The sequence below is a fragment of the Lissotriton vulgaris genome, chromosome 1_1 (assembly GCF_964263255.1).
Source record: "Lissotriton vulgaris chromosome 1_1, aLisVul1.2, whole genome shotgun sequence".
NCBI classification, from domain to species: Eukaryota; Metazoa; Chordata; class Amphibia; order Caudata; family Salamandridae; genus Lissotriton; species Lissotriton vulgaris.
The window spans coordinates 676,287,005-676,303,699 of record NC_141685.1 but is presented as its reverse complement, the minus strand read 5'-3'; the positions used below and the strand labels follow the sequence as shown (position 1 = coordinate 676,303,699).

Below are 16,695 nucleotides of genomic sequence, written 5' to 3'. Positions count from 1 at the left end.
CATGTTTGCCCCATTTAGGCGACCCGCCACTAACAAAAACCTCCCTTCCGGTCTACCATGTGTTGCGTCGGTTGGAATGGGACCCCCACTCTAATCCCTATTAGTGTCCCCCTAGCATAGGCTGAATACGTTGTGTAAAGTTGCCCCCCTCCACCTATGATTCAACGCTAACCCTTCTGCTAAAATGAATTTCTTGGAGGAATGCTATTTGAACCCCCCCCTGCGCACTAGATAGGCGTGCACCTTATGGCGTCTCATCATCGTATGTATCCCCCGTACATTCCAGGTGATGTATTTTATTTTAGCTCAGGGGACCCCCCATGTCGTGTTGTACATCTCGTAGAAAACTGCCCGCTCCTTATGAATGCACTGGTAGTTCAAACTAGCCCAACAATCAACCTAAATTTCCCCACCCCAGGACAGGCCAGAAAAATCTAGCACCCATCCAAGCTAACAAACAAAATGCTCCTTTGGCAGCTACCAAGGAACCACAAACAAACAATAATAGGGGAGGCGGCCAAGAGCCGAAACAGTCCATCTACAATGCTATCATTTAGTCTACGCCGTACACCCAATGATAATTAAGCCCCAGCATCACGCTAGGCAGTGGGATATGCGGAAATCTTGTATTTCTAACATTCCATCCCTGTCAACCCTACCAACCATTATCTAGTAGACACCCTTAGGGAACTGGGAGACCGGCAAGATGCAACACTCCCCCTCCTCCCCGTAAGTACTCTTGAAACGACTCCATAGTGTCAGGCATCAACAATCTCATCCGATGTCCCAGGTGTCACATGCCGCAGTTGAACACTCCCGGCATCCGACTCATCTGATTCTGTCCCCCAGAGCCCTTTTCCGAATCTGTCGTTACCCGTGCCATTGCTCCTCCCTCCTGGGATATCTCCATGACAGCCTGCAACGTGGCCAACCATTCCTTGCCTGTTTGAGTTTCCGTGGGTCTTTGAGCGTTAAGCTGGTGTCTTCTGATGTGCCTCGAACGGCACGGACGTGGCCCTTCCACTACCTCATTTTCCCACGTCCCGCTGCACCTGTGCCCGCTCTAAGATTCCAACCAAGTCCACGCTTCCTCCGGTGTATCATGAAAATACGTTTTACTGCCCATAGCCACCCTCAAACGCGCCGGAAACATCAACGAATATTGGAGACCCTCTTCTTGGAGTGCTTTCTTGACCTCCAGGAATGAAGCCCCGCGAAGTTGCACATCAAATGTGTAATCCGGAAACAGAGTCACATTACAGTTGTCCACTTTGTAGGGGCCCGAAGAGCGAGCCTTATGCAGGAGCAGGTCTCTGCCCTTATAAAGAAGTATTCAGAAAAGGGGGTGGTGATGGACAGAGTCTCTGAATTAAACAGAACACTCGTACCCAGTCAACAGATCAGGGCTTGATCCATCACCGTTTTTTAGCTCACTGCACCATCCCAGCTCAGAACCTGGCTACATGCAAATTAGTCTGTCCCTGGCCCAGTGCATCATGGAAACAGGGCAGTTCAAACTACCAAGCCAATTCCTATACTGGAAAGGAAACAAGCTTCAGGGGACCGGTTTCTGGCATTACAGCCGTCGCCGGCCCGGCTTGCTTGAATCCTGATGGTGCAGTGAGCAAGGGACTCACATCTGAGTATACCCTTCCACGCTTTTGGTGGACAAAACGATTTAGAAAAGGGGGTGGTGATGGACAGAGTATCTGAATTAAACAGAACACTCGTACCCAGTCAACAGATCAGGGCTTGATCAATCAGTTTTTTAGCTCACTGCACCATCAGGATTCAAGCAAGCCGGGCCGAAGGCGGCTGTAATGCCAGAAACCGGTCCCCGGAAGCTTGTTTCCTTTCCAGTAAAAGAATTGGCTTGGTAGTTTGGTCTGCCCTGTTCCCATGATGCACTGGGCCAGGGACAGACTAATTTGCATGTAGCCAGGTTCTGAGCTGGGATGGTGCAGTGAGCTAAAAAACGGTGATGGATCAAGCCCTGATCTGTTGACTGGGTACGAGTGTTCAGTTTAATTCAGATACTTTTCCCCCTCAGCATCCATCCTGTGCTCACCAAGGTCGACACCTCACTGCATCCGCTCTGATGGTGAGATTAGAGCCCCGCCGATACAGTCAGCAGGTCTTGGTCGCCGCACTCCGCCGTGCCCCTTGAATTCTCCGGGCTTTGGTGTCCGCTTTGTCTCTGGGTCTAAGGGATCGCTCCTACAGCCAGACATAACCCCTCATTGTGCCTCTCCACCCCTCTTCAGCCAGCAGACTCTGTGGGCGGGACCTCGCGGCCCCGCAGTAGTTTTACTGGTTGCTCAGGGGGTCAATTACGGTTAACGAACAGGATAACTGATGGGGTCGGCGCGGAGCTCCAGGCTCACACATCCATCCACATCGAATCCTTAGCCACGCCCCTCAGCAAGGTTCATCATCATCTCAGGTTTGAGTTGCAGAAATATCAAGCACAAAGCGGGAAGGTTATGCTCACACTGGGACACAGGGAGCCACACTCGTGCATATCCCCCGCCCCCCCCCCACCTTTGGAATTGATTTGTCGCTGCCATTGACTAACATTGGATTTGAATTACGCTTGAGTTGGCAGCCGGGATGGAAGTAGAACAGGCGGAGAGGTTTCTTGATAATCTTGCCATCTGTCCGATAGCCCTGAAGTAGTCGTGGGGTATTCCCAGACGAAACACGTGTTGGCTGGGCATCTGGAAAATAAATAAACCTGAAAAAGGAGAAAAAGAACCTCGTTTGAATCATATAATGTGTGATTAATGGGATACTCTCAGTATTAATACTGCTTAAAATAATTACGTGTGCACAAGTTCCTTGTTCTTATGTATTAGGTCTACGGTCCGATTTGGAGGTTGTGGGTTATCCTCTCACTTTTTGCACCGTAGATAAATTTGGCTGTTCAGATTGACGTGAACTTTAGAGGCGCCACTACTTGCTGCACTACTCTTAACCCAGTTACTACTATTATCATCTCAGATTTTGTTGAACATATGCATGTCCCTTGATTCATGTCATCAGCTTCTTTGGTCTTGATTGTATGGCATCTTGAAGAAATCTAGCTTCCTTTCTGTTTCGAATGCTCTACTTTTGATTATCATAATTATGTTAAAATTAAATGTTGAAAAATCTGAAATTCTGATATGTGACCCAGAACCTTTTTTGGAATGACATTCTATGGCCTTTGAACTTGGAGACCCCACCTCTTCCTGTTAGCAGTGTCCGAAATCTAGGTTTCAAACTTAATAAAGGGTTATCTCTTAAAACGCACATAATTTCCGTAGTATTTGCAGGTTCTTATCAATTGAACCTTATGAGGAAAGCCCGGAGTTATTCCTTGCGAGTGCCATGTCACGGAGCAGCAGCATCTATTCTTCCCAGGTTTGATTACACAAACGCCTGTTATTTGGGTTTGCCTGCAAAACGTTTTTCCAGACTGCAAGTGCAACTGATTCGGAATATAGCCAGGAGGCTGCCAATGGATTGCACAAATGTACCCATGTCACTGAGGCCAGACGTAAATTGGATTGACTACTGGTGACCACAGAATAGTTTTTAAAGATTTGTATATGGCCCACAACGTTGTACACTGCACAGGTGCCTCTGCTCGTAGGACTTGCATCACTAAACATTCCTCTAAATGCTCTTTGCACTGTTCCACACGAGTCAGGGCCTTTGCACTGCGATATCTTTTTGACTAAAGGAGGTCCGATTCAAGTTATTAAAAATAGCTCCTTCCCAATTGTTCACTCTTCTGGTGTTCTTCGTTAGTGCCAAGATGCCTTTTTGGTGTTACCATTATGTCTGTTTATCTATTCATTCCTTTATTCAAAGGTTGGGTTAAATAGGCCGTTTTTCACCATTCCCTGTGAGAACTCGGCACATGTCCTGCACGGTTGTATGAGTTTATAGCGCATTCTGTTGTAACGCATGCCTTTACCACACATGCGTTACAACACGAAACCCATCACCACTAATATCCTTAGTGCCCACACCGCCAGCGCTCGCTCCGCACTGCGCACATTAACACTTGTATACCAAGGAAAACTCATGAGACCTATTTGTGGGAAAGCACTGCTGCAGGTTTAATTCGTACAACAGGTAGCTGATAAGGTGGGTCATCTTACAGGCGATCCAATGCGGCAGCCCCTCGCTGACCCGCATGCCTAAGGAGCCATCTTGCACGGCGAGTCGATGCTCTGACGGTGCAGTAAATTACCATTTTATTTCGTTATACTCCCGCCCCCCCCTGTCAGGGCGGAGCGATGAGGCACACCCCTGGTCGGTTCAGGCCCCCCGACCGCCCGAAGGACTAACGGGGCGCCGACGCTGTTTCCTGGAACCCCCTCGGCTCCAGGTTCTTGGCTCAGGCACCCTTACTGTGCCAGGCAGAGGTATTTAGACTGTATCCTTCTGCCGCAGAGGTACCCCTACTGTCCATCTGCTTCCAGATCGCCCTGTACTCCGCCACAGCTCTGGAGGAGACCCCCGTCGATGACAGAGCCCCCCACCCACCTAGCTACTTTCTGTCGCTGACCTCTATCATAGTACCCTTCGCCCCACCACTATGGAGAATTCTTAGAACGGTTCTTAGGACACGCCCTTAGTTACATAGCCGCACCTCTGATGGGGATTGCTTAGATACGGTTCTTAGGCCACGCCCTTAGTTACAAAAGCCACACCTCTTACAGAGATTCCTTGGCAGTTAGTTGTTTTTGTCCGGACATATTATACGGGGGATCGGCAGGTGACTATTTGCATTATTGTATCTGCTGATAATGGCAAACCAGTGATATTTGTCCAATCAAAGTGGTGGGCTTGTGAAAGACATGTTCAGTGCTGTAATAATCATGACAGTGAATGTCCTGGCAACTCACTGCAAGATCGTTATTTGAGATTGGTTAGAGCACGAACTAGCAGATGCCCGTAGCCGTCAAATGTCATTCCCAGTTCTGTTGTATTGCAGTATTTCACCTCTAATTATACTGTATTTTCCCTTGTAACCGTTGTTTGCCTTTGCTGCTTGCACAAGTGCCACCATCGCCTACATTACGTTTGTTCTAGGCCTGAGTGTCTAGCACATATTGCAGTATTTTACCTCCAATCGTACTTTGTCTCTCTTGCAACCTGCACACTTATCACGTATCCCTTCTGCAATGCACTGTTTGCTACCTCATGTATTTTGTTTGCTTCACAATTGTCACTTTACCTCATATAACTTAACGTGTGCTTTTGTACGATTATTCCCTGTCATTTCTTGTACCTATTGTGAAGAGCTCCGCCTTCGGGTAACGTCCGTGCTATATAAAAAATAAAAAAAACACATAAATGAATTAAATGAACAAAAAGTTGACATCGAGCAAATGGACTGCCTCATTCAGGATGACGTGCTTGCCGACCATGCATTGCACAATCGATTTTTATAGTGAGAGCCAGGAAAGGGGCTGTGCCCACTGCTAGAGCACTTGGTGTTCAGAATCTTTACTATCATATTTGAACATATGTGCGTTAAAACAAATTCCTTTTCTGTAAGGGGCTGATAGCCAGATAGCCAGAAGGTGGCGACAGTGAGCTATTACAGTTGTTCATCACAAAGCCTTGTCGGGCATGTATTGCTTCCTTGATGAAAACAAGTTCAGGGGCGGTTTCGACTTGTGCCCCTAAACGACATTTTTAATATGCCATAATTCCAACTTTGTTTGAGCCTGTCTCTGCACTGCTAGTACAACCAGATATATTAGCTAATAATCTGTTACATACGTATCAATCACTGTGCGCTCCATGTCACTCCACCGCACACTCCGCCATGTATGTACCACCAGAGCTCACACCTACAAATGGATGCATTCTCAATGTATACATAAACTCGCTCCGACCTAACGATGGAACTGTTAAATTAAAACTAAGCAGATGTGTGACGTAGTCAGTAAGGAAGACACATAAGCTAGCCTGAATTGTCATATACACTTCGCTTTAAAACATGAAGACACCTTTGCGTCATAATGGTTACCTGGTGGATGTTGTGATGCTTTCAGTGGCATTGGACCCGGACTAAAATAAGGGCAAAATATACTGTAAGGATAGAGTGCTATTTCAGAATGCTGGCACGTTTAGTTGAATGATATTGCATTAATGATGCAAAACATCCGAAATGGACAATCCTGAAGTGATGTGGTTTACTGCATAATACTGCAGTACCTTTTAGGATTACATGTGCGAGTTAGACACATTTGGATTTATGCTTGCAGAATTAATCCCCCTTTAAAATATTTTTTCCCGTGTCCTACCCACCAGATCTATTAAGTTTTATGCTTGAAGTTACTTCGCATAGTTGAACTTCACCACAGATAGATTTTATTGGAAGGGAAGTGTAAAAAACGCTGCGATGGTTTAATGTTTCATATCTCACTCTCCATCATACCGATGAAGGCTGTATCACAGATGTGTAGCTCAGCTGACAAGCCAGGGAAAGATTTTTAATCCCTATGGCAAACATGCGTGACATTATAAACAATGATGCCAGTCCCTTTACTGAGGGGATTACTCAAGGCCACTTCAAAAGACCCGTTTGGTAAATTATGTTTACTTTGGGGATACTCTTAATTTCGAATTATGACCTCGTGTCGCACTTGTGAAGTTTAACGCTTCATGACATCGCTGGGCCTGTTGTGGGTGCTGACTGGTCACGCTCCACTTGTTGACCTCAAATTTCAGAAACTTTAGTATCGGATTAAAGGCCCCACCTGCTGGGACTTTGAAAGGGTGATATCGTGGCGCAGCAGAATAGAAAGTCAGGGAACCGAACGGACCTGGAATGGTATCTTCCAGGACGTGCGCCCCCGAGATACTTCAAAATACCTCTTAGAAACTTACATATGATTTAATATAATTTAGTAATATTACAAGTTACCCAGGAGAACGTACTCAAAAACACATCTATGAAGCATCTGCAAGCCCTGGTGGTGAAAGTGGGACCATGCCAGGAATAGAACAATGGGTCCCGTAATTTAGCAAAGCCCTCCGAAGCCATGGCGCCCTGTTGCTATACTGCGAACAGTTCACGATGTAAACTACAGGGCAGCCCAACCGTCGATCAACGCGCGAAACTGATTGCCGGGCGCGTCTATTAAACTCACACATGCCCAACAGGACTGTTTGTAAGCTCAGAGTTTGTAAACATAAGCAAGGTTAGGCACATATAAATAAAAACTCTTGAATCTTTAGGCTGTGCTTGAATGAAGTTGTGCCTTCGTGATGGCAGCAACCCGAGGGACAATCGGAGATACATAATGTAAACACCTAATGTGCGGTGCCCATGTTACACCTTTGTACCATAGACTAGAGACTTATATGTAAGTTAAATATGCACTGACACATACATAATATACATTTTAACTGCGAAACAAGTTAACCCCTGGTATTTTCAAAGAATAGCATACCTATACATAGCTGTCGAAGTTTGAGCTAGGTATGTGTGACAGTCATATATTCGGTCTTTTTACGTGTGACATATAAATGTCTGTCTTATGTCTAGCACTTTTACCGATGCATGTTAGAAGACCAAGAACTGAATAGAGATCACAGTTGTGCCTATTTAGTAGGATAAATGACCCCTTTTGTGGTAAAGTAAACCAAGTTATAACGTAGGTACTTTAAAATAATGATTAACACAAAACGATACTGGAGTTTCCTTTCTGAATTCCTGCGTTTGTCAGTTGCAAGAAAAAACTCTCAAACTGTGGCGCTTTGCAGACTGACTAAAGATTCCTAGAAGTCGATAAGGCAACAATTGACCATAAACGTGATCCTATCGAGTGCATTTGTATAGGACTGAAGGAAAGATGCTAAAAGCTGAGAAAGGCATCCAATGGGTAAGTTAAGGAATAAATAAAATCTATACGATAATAGTTTAAAACAGATTCCTAAACGGCATCATTATCTGGGCGCTGCTGATAGTGCATTTCCTTGCGTGCAAGCAATAGCTGGGAATGAACAAGCGGCGACGTAAGGCGTGAATCGCTTCGAACAGCAAAGGGCTCCTTTCCTTCTACAGCTTTATGAGATGGCAATTATAATTCTTGCTACGCCCGGCGTTTTAAGGGACTTCTTTGCAAGATCAAATATAGCTCAAACTGCTGCATTTAAAATACCAATGAATAATGAATGCGTCATGCACTGAAAACCGTGAGGACGGGACATCTGGTATTTTCTGGCGGTTGTTCTACCTCAGTCAAATTCTACAGTAGACCTATAAATGAAACAAACATTCCCTACACCTTATCTAAAGAGAACCCGGTTTCGAATTTTCGACAAACAAGGATTTTAAAACGTGGACAACTTTGAAGTGATAATTATAAAATTGCAATCCGAAAGAAGTAAAGAAGCGTTTGGGTCTTCCTTTCATCCAAACACTGTGGATGAACAGAGTTTGCAGATTTAGTACTGCGACGCATATAGGGGTAACTAAAAAGACATTCCAACAAGTTTAACACACGATAAAAGACTACACCTTGGGTTCGCCGTTCCATACTATAAACTATCGACTTTACAAAACTTCGGCCACAACGCTATCGGGACACTTACAATAGTGTTCTGAAAACCTTTTTACAGCTGGCGCTTTCTAGCTACCACAACGCATGAAGCAGATAGTGCTCCGAGGTAGGCGCGCTGAAACCCGACCTACCTGACTGAACGAAACCGCCTGACGCCCACGCAGTTTGAGCGAGCGTGAGAAAGTGTGCACGTCTTGAAGATTTATTCCTTCAGGCACTGGGGAAAGTTACCTTCCCGAAAGGGAGAGATACCCGAGGCCAAGCCAGGCACGCGAGCAACTGGCTGATACGGTCCCACCAAACAGAAGAAAACCAGCACCTCGAAATCGGAGCCACTCAAAATGAAAGGACATTTTAATCGGGTAACAGCTTCTCGTAATAATGAAGACTTAAACCAAGTGGTGTAAGCCTGTGCATTCTCAAGGTTTGGAAGATGTTGAAGGACATTGTGAACTGTTGATGCAATAAAGATTTTCAAATCAACACTGAAATAAAATTCCAATATCAAACAAAGGCTTCTCATTGAAAAATGCACCTTTAGAGAAAAGACCCACAGCCCACTCGTAAAGACATGCAAATCTTGGGATACATAAACCGGCGCACAAAGATAACTTCTTACGAGACCATCACTGATGCCAACTTTGTCAAAACACATCTAATTCTTGCACATAAACTTTTTAATATCCTTGAATAACTGCATAACTGGCAGATTAGATCCCACAAGATCATTATGACGAATGCACACGACCCTGCTTGAGACGAGTAGTAGTAGCGATGCTAGACCTGCCGAGCACAACCAAAGCAACCCTGCCCGCCATAATCGACCACACCGGCGGACTCCTGCTCACGACAAGTAACCCGCGTCCATCATCCCGAAGGCAAAGTTCCTTGACGCTCCACCAACTGCACTATCACAGGCCGCCCCACACTAGATAGTGCCAGTGCTCAGCCCACAGCAACGGACTTCCGAGCAGACCTTTCGCTCACAATCGCCCGTATTTTCAAGGCAAAGTACAGCATGCAAGATGGACATTACATCACACATTCTAGCTGGCCAAACGCTAGGGCTACTGTTTCCGTTTTGAGATACCAAGGGGGAACACACATAATGGGGGAAGTTACGATGTCTCTTTTGTCTGATTAAAGCAGAATGTCATTTCACGATCGCCCGTTTGTTGAATCTACATCACAGAAAAGTTATCGAGTATGACGCTCCTTTTGCGTATTAAGAACAGTATCTTTCGCTCACAATCGCCCACACTTTGAAGGCAATGTATAGCATGCAAGATTGACATTACTTCACACATTCTTGCATGTGCCCAGCAAACTTCGGGCGGGGGGCGCGGCAGAAGAGGAACCCGCGCGCCACCGCCAACCACCCCTGCCAAGCATCCCATGTGTCCGCAACCTGTCCCTCCTAGGACACCGTCCGCCCAATCAAGGCATCGGGCAGAGAGCCCCGACAACCATGGACGATCGGGCCATATCGAGACGGGGAAGGGGGTGCGAATGCGCCTGCAAGGCGTCGCTGCTACCCCTCCCCCTAGGGAAGACCACGAAGCGCCTGGCCCTGCCACATAGGCCCATGATATGGAGGGGGGAGGGCCAACCCGCCGCCAAGCGCCGCTGGAAACCTCAGCCCAAGACCCCCCCCCCCCCCCCAGGAAGGCCAGCCCGCCCGCCCCCAAAGCTCGTCTGTTTCACCCCGGGAATCACTCTGCTAGCCTATGAATCAATGCCCGAGCTCTTTCAAGGCTCAAGCTGCCTCACCCGTACACCGGCATGGACAATGCAGAGCACACAAGCACTCCTGCTCGCAGATGCGCACAGATGCAGCTCTCGCTGAAGCCCCGCACCGACCACCCAGGGCCCTCCCGAACACGTACACAACTAAGCGCCATTCCACACAACCCGCCGCACAAAACTCCTTCCTTCATCCCCCCCTCCCGAGCCCCGCAAGCCTCGCCTGCAGACGGGCTCGGGAAACAAGCCAGCACTCACTGCAACCCGTCGAAGAAACCCGACGTAAAACCAGTACAGCGAGGCAGGCAGACCGGCAGGCGCAGCACGACCGCAACAGGGACCGGACATGCAGCACATGCGGGGGGCGGATCAGCGCAGAGCCTAGGGAACCAGGCGCGGGAAAAGAGGCCGAGCTTGGTTGCTGGGCCTGCTTTATACTCCAAGGAACGCCCCCTTCCCCAGGTGAGCCCTCCCTATTGGCTGTTGGCGGGGAGGGCGGCTCAGAGGGGTTGACGCACTACACGCTCTGCTCGCCCGTCGTGTGGGACTAGGGCGCTGTCCCGCCAATGCTCCCCTGCGTGTCGCGCGGTCAGCGGCATTACCACGAAAATGCCTTTTACACGCATACTTTTACAACGTTTTTCGTTGCTAAACTATGCATGTTAATGGCATTTTTTTTGTTAAAGGATATCACACTAAAAATTTACCCTTTAAATTTACCCATGCACGACACCACCCCCTCATTCCTCCTTGCCTTTCCTCTCTTTGATCTTCCGAGGTGACGTTGCACATTGTTTAGAGGAAGCGGAAATGTCTTTCCGTTACCTCTAACAACGCCGGGGGTGCCCCTCCCAAGCCCCCATTTTTAACTCACGCTTTTTTTGGTTGGGGTGGGAGACACCCCCAAGCCCCCCCCTTTTTTTTTCTTTAGCACACATGCCTTTACTGCGTATCTCGTAGTAAAGGTATGCGTGGTAAAGGCTATTCGTTGTAACCACGCATGCTTTGTAATGCATGCATGGTTATGGTTATGCGTGGAAACGGCCGCGTTGTAGCGGCCGTTTCCAGTCATGCACATCACCCATGCCTGTGCCAAAGACCTGTGACCTGTATGAATGCTAACTATATTCCATACTTTTTAGGTTTTGGGTTTAGGGACCAGTGGAATGATTTTAGGCCACCCAATTTTATCAAGTTAACATGATGTCTACAGCTTTAGGGCTGTGTCCTTGTCCCTTTAGCAGTGGGGTGAGAGGCCAGTGTATACCAATAATAGCCACATCACTGTTTTCCTCTTATCCCTCATCTTTGTTCTCTTTTTGATGGCCAGGATTGAGGGAGGAATGTGATCCATAATTTTGATTTGGGTTGCACATCATTGCTTTTCAGATATGTATTGACTAAACTAAGCACAATGCGTTCTCAGCGTAGCCCTGGCCCCAAGCTAGCACTAAGAAGTGGAAATGTTATCCATTTCATCTGTAGACCTGGAGCCCCATGCCATGAGGAATACAGCCACTTGTACAGGTTGTTCTTGTGTCCTGGCAGAGTTTACTTGCTATGCCTTCAAAGAAAACCGGTGCAAGTGGCATGGACGGGGGCAGGTTTCTGAAAACTAAAAATTGAATTATTATTCAATACGTCTTTCTTAAGGGGCCTGCGTGCTTTAACTTTATCAATTGAAACTACTGTGTCTTAAATAATTTACAACATTGCTTGAGATTGCAACCTGCTTAAAAGTAACGCGTTTGATGTCCTCTATTGCAGAGTTACCTTTCTTCAAGATTACAGTACCTTTTGGACGAGGGTTGAAAGTGAAACCATCCAGGCAGTAAGTATATTCTGTTTCAAAGGTAGAGCTTTAGCTGGCCTTCGAGCGTGTTCGGACCCATGCTAAACATTTCAAACTCCCAAAAATATGAATACATTGTTGCTTACAATGTAAATACTGAGTTTATGTTAACGCTTTAAGACCATTCCTCAACACAGAGGCCTAAGTATATGTAGGTAGCCCATTAACAACAATATGTATACACTAAGGATGCAGACAGTGTACTAGGGTTATGCATCACAAATATATCCTTCCTACAATTCACATTGTTCCCTCTTTTTTAAGGGAAACGCTATAGGATCTGGTGCATGGACTCAATAAGCTAACCTGCATAATACATCAAGTAAAATTGAAGCATAAGTAGTACCATGTATGCCCAAGTACTCTTGTAGCAGCAGGTTGTTGCTCATTTGTTTTGTGACCAGGCAAGTGACAGCAGGCCCCTAGGATGTTATGCACTCTGAGGGTGACAAGCCAGATATAGCTACCTGGCCTGGGGTCAGATTTGGGGGCTGCCCTGAGGAAAAAAAAGCCCCCCACAAAGACGTTTTGGGGACAGGGAACCCTATACCGTGGAATTCCTAAGTGGGCAGGGGAGTCCCTACCGGTGGCTGCATTTTACCGTCTCGGGACGCTAGGGCGAAGTTCGTGGCAGGGAATCTGCTAGATGGAAAACATCCTGGACCTTCAAATCTGGGACCATAAATCACAAAATGTATACAAAGCGAAGGATTAACCCTAGCTCCTAAAATGAATTCTCAAGAGTTTGGATGTATATCAAAAACATTTAATTACTCAGCCTACTAGGGAAGCGTTGTTAAGCATATTTACATATTAAGCAAGGGAAGCTTTCTTTAAGACTCAAACTTCGCAACAGTTCACTTACAAAGAGTGATCTGTGGTTTAGAACTCATTCATACTGCTGTGTGGTAGTGCACAACTCACAAACCATTGCTGGAGAGGAAAAGATTGTGAAGATGTGCCACACAGCAAGGGTTAAGTAATAATGGTGGTTTCTGCATGTTGTGGAATGGATGTCGCAAAATGAAACCAAGGTTGACCAATTTATCTTCTGCACTGATAGGAGCCCCCTGTAGCAGAAGGACTGTTTCAGGTAAGGAATCCAGTCGCCGGGTGAATGGGGAGGCCGGGTCGGGCCACTGAATGGTTTGAGCAAAGATACCACTTCTGTGCTAACAAGAGGGCCCAATGTTCTGACTTGTGGCCCAGAATCTAAACTATGGCTCAGTTGCGTTGGCAGAGATTCCCCAGGAAAAACACGTTTTACCCTAAAGTAGTCATAGAAAGCAGCCATGATTCCCAGTGGATGACTCGTCAGAAAGAATTTCCATAAGTAGTTTGGCTGGTTCCTAAACTTTTCTCTCAATTCTCTGAATCCCTTTACAAATTCTTCATCTTCCTGCGTCTCTACAGACCACAAGGTCTCCTAAAAGGGGTGGCAGAAAAGGACGAATAGTATATAGTTTGGAAAATAGCTGGTGGCAAGTTAAATGTCGATCGGACGGGCAGGCACTGGTCATGCAGGCTGGACAGTGATACTCACTGGTAAGTAGCCTCTGGCCAGGAGGAGTGGCCAGTTTCGGCTGTTTGACCAGATACATAAAATTACCTCTCCATTACCAGACATCTGCCACAGCGTGACAGTAGCTCTTGCAAAACCCTTACATCTTTATCAGAACATTCCTAGACTTATTTCCCTGCTCAGGGTGACTAACAGGTGCATCAGACAATCCCAGATTTACATATAATGGATATGATGGTTCTGTCTGAGAGCGTCCATCCTACCCAAGGTCTGTGATTTACCCCCACTTCCATAGCCACCAGACCTTGGGTAACAATTCTTTCCTGGCAACCTGTATTCTGCTCAGTCATGACACTTCTCCAGCTGTATAACAAGGCCTACCTGATGTCTACCCCTGACACAACTGTGAGCCAGGAAAGAAGGGGGTGTTTCAAGGCCAGAAACCTACCCAGCTGGGAGGTGACCCACCCCCCTCTTTCTCGAAATTTTTTATTGATCACATGACCGGAGTTACAAAAATTGAAACACGACAAATGCTCATCCATTTCCTGGAGATGACCTGATAGATCAGTGACTACCCCAAAGTTTTCCATTCCTGGAGCCCAACAGGCACTATAAGACCAAAGCATTTTATGTGTTCTGTTCTGCCGCCATTGTAAAGTTACTATTTGATATCTTAGACACCACAAACACTATCGATTTACGACTGAAAGAAATACAATCAAGAAAGGGAGCGCAAGAATAAAAAGAATTGTCTCAATTTGAAATTCAAGGCCAAATGTTATTAGATTATACCAGACTACCCAGCCAACTAAGCTGTTTCTTACTTTTACAATACTTTGGGATACTTTCTTTTTCTGTCCAATCTTCTTCTGTCTTTTTATCTATACCCACGCACTCTTCCCTTCACTTCTGTCTATCTCACTGTACAAGCTGAATCACCAAAATCCTGTTGCTTCCACTGTTTTTTCCTCGGTCTCTTTCGCTCTCCGTTGTGCGCTTGTGGTCTCTGTGCGCATCTATATCTTTTTCTAAATATGTGTTTTTTGCTTGTTACTCAATCCTCATTCTCTTTCTATCTCTCATGATGTATGTGTTGTTGCCCCCTCCCAACCACATCTTTGTGATTATCTAGGTTTGTGCCTGTTACACCTTCTCTCTCATTCTCCTTTAGAAAGACCAGTCTTATTGGCTGATTTTTATTTCTTTAGGACTACTGAGTACTTTCTCTCCCCCTTGTCTCTCTCTTCATTTACTAATAAGTAACCTCATCCTGGTTTGTGTAACTTCAGCACACCATTTCTGTTTGAGCTGGCAGCAAGTAAATTAAAAACGCACAGTCTCTATCGGTCTGCCACTAAAGGGAATATTGTGCAAGTCCAATAATGGTACTACCCCCGTCTTACACTCTTTTTTTTCTCTTGAACCATTACCACTTTAGAACTTTTCTCTTTCTCTTAGTCCTTCTCTCTGTCTGTCTCGCTCCTCTCTTTCTCTCGCACACACGCACACAAACACACACACGAACTTTGACTGGTACTGAACTAATTACCCATAATGCGCTAGCAAAATAGAAAAAGAGACCGATTCAGTAAACAAAATGCCACGAATATTCATAATAGCAGCTCCAAACACAATAGCAATAGTAAAAGTTGTACCAAAAATGTGCTAGTCATGGTATTTGCTGACCGATAGTAAAATCATTAGTTACTGTAATAGTAATTCTGTTGCTTCCACTGTTTTTTCCTCGGTCTCTTTCGCTCTCCGTTGTGCGCTTGTGGTCTCTGTGCGCATCTATATCTTTTTCTAAATATGTGTTTTTTGCTTGTTACTCAATCCTCATTCTCTTTCTATCTCTCATGATGTATGTGTTGTTGCCCCCTCCCAACCACATCTTTGTGATTATCTAGGTTTGTGCCTGTTACACCTTCTCTCTCATTCTCCTTTAGAAAGACCAGTCTTATTGGCTGATTTTTATTTCTTTAGGACTACTGAGTACTTTCTCTCCCCCTTGTCTCTCTCTTCATTTACTAATAAGTAACCTCATCCTGGTTTGTGTAACTTCTGCACACCATTTCTGTTTGAGCTGGCAGCAAGTAAATTAAAAACGCACAGTCTCTATCGGTCTGCCACTAAAGGGAATATTGTGCAAGTCCAATAATGGTACTACCCCCGTCTTACACTCTTTTTTTTCTCTTGAACCATTACCACTTTAGAACTTTTCTCTTTCTCTTAGTCCTTCTCTCTGTCTGTCTCGCTCCTCTCTTTCTCTCGCACACACGCACACAAACACACACACGAACTTTGACTGGTACTGAACTAATTACCCATAATGCGCTAGCAAAATAGAAAAAGAGACCGATTCAGTAAACAAAATGCCACGAATATTCATAATAGCAGCTCCAAACACAATAGCAATAGTAAAAGTTGTACCAAAAATGTGCTAGTCATGGTATTTGCTGACCGATAGTAAAATCATTAGTTACTGTAATAGTAATTCTGATAATAATTCCAATACAACTAGTATTTTTGAAACCAATACAAATACACAGCAGTAATATTGAAATTGATAGCATTAATGTTACAAATAGGAAATGTGAAGCCAATAGCAAACACGATAGTACTATTATTAATTATAGTAACAGCAATACCAATAGTAAATTGCAATACCAATAGTATTAGTGATATTTGTGATGCTGGTGGGTTTGGGAAAAGAAGAGTGCCTAGCAGTCAACAGGTAGACAGGTTGCAGAGTGAAACATCACTTCTTAACTATCTAGAGTTGGGCCAATGAAGAAGCTCCCTCTGCTCTGCATCTGCCTCACTGAAGGTGTTTGATCTAGGTTGCTGGTGGGGTCTAGATCAATAGGATTCAGTTCTATGTCATCATCTATTACACTTTGGTTGTAGGGTGGGAGTTGGTGGTTTAGGGTAGTTTTGACTCTGTGACTTCGTACATGACGCCCTAGTGCCCCATTGCTGCTCGCTTCACCCCTGATAACTGA

General features: G+C 45.6%; 1 protein-coding gene across 1 annotated transcript in view; it reads left to right on the top strand.

Moving 5' to 3' along the window:
* The window catches only part of LOC147747647 (ferric reductase 1-like), a 400,432-nt gene that overhangs the window by 155,037 nt on the left and 228,700 nt on the right, over positions 1–16,695 (top strand). The window contains exon 6 of the mRNA XM_086954577.1: positions 12,084–12,147. Coding sequence (XP_086810703.1) covers positions 12,084–12,147 — 64 coding nt within the window. The remainder of the gene's footprint in view (positions 1–12,083; positions 12,148–16,695) is intronic.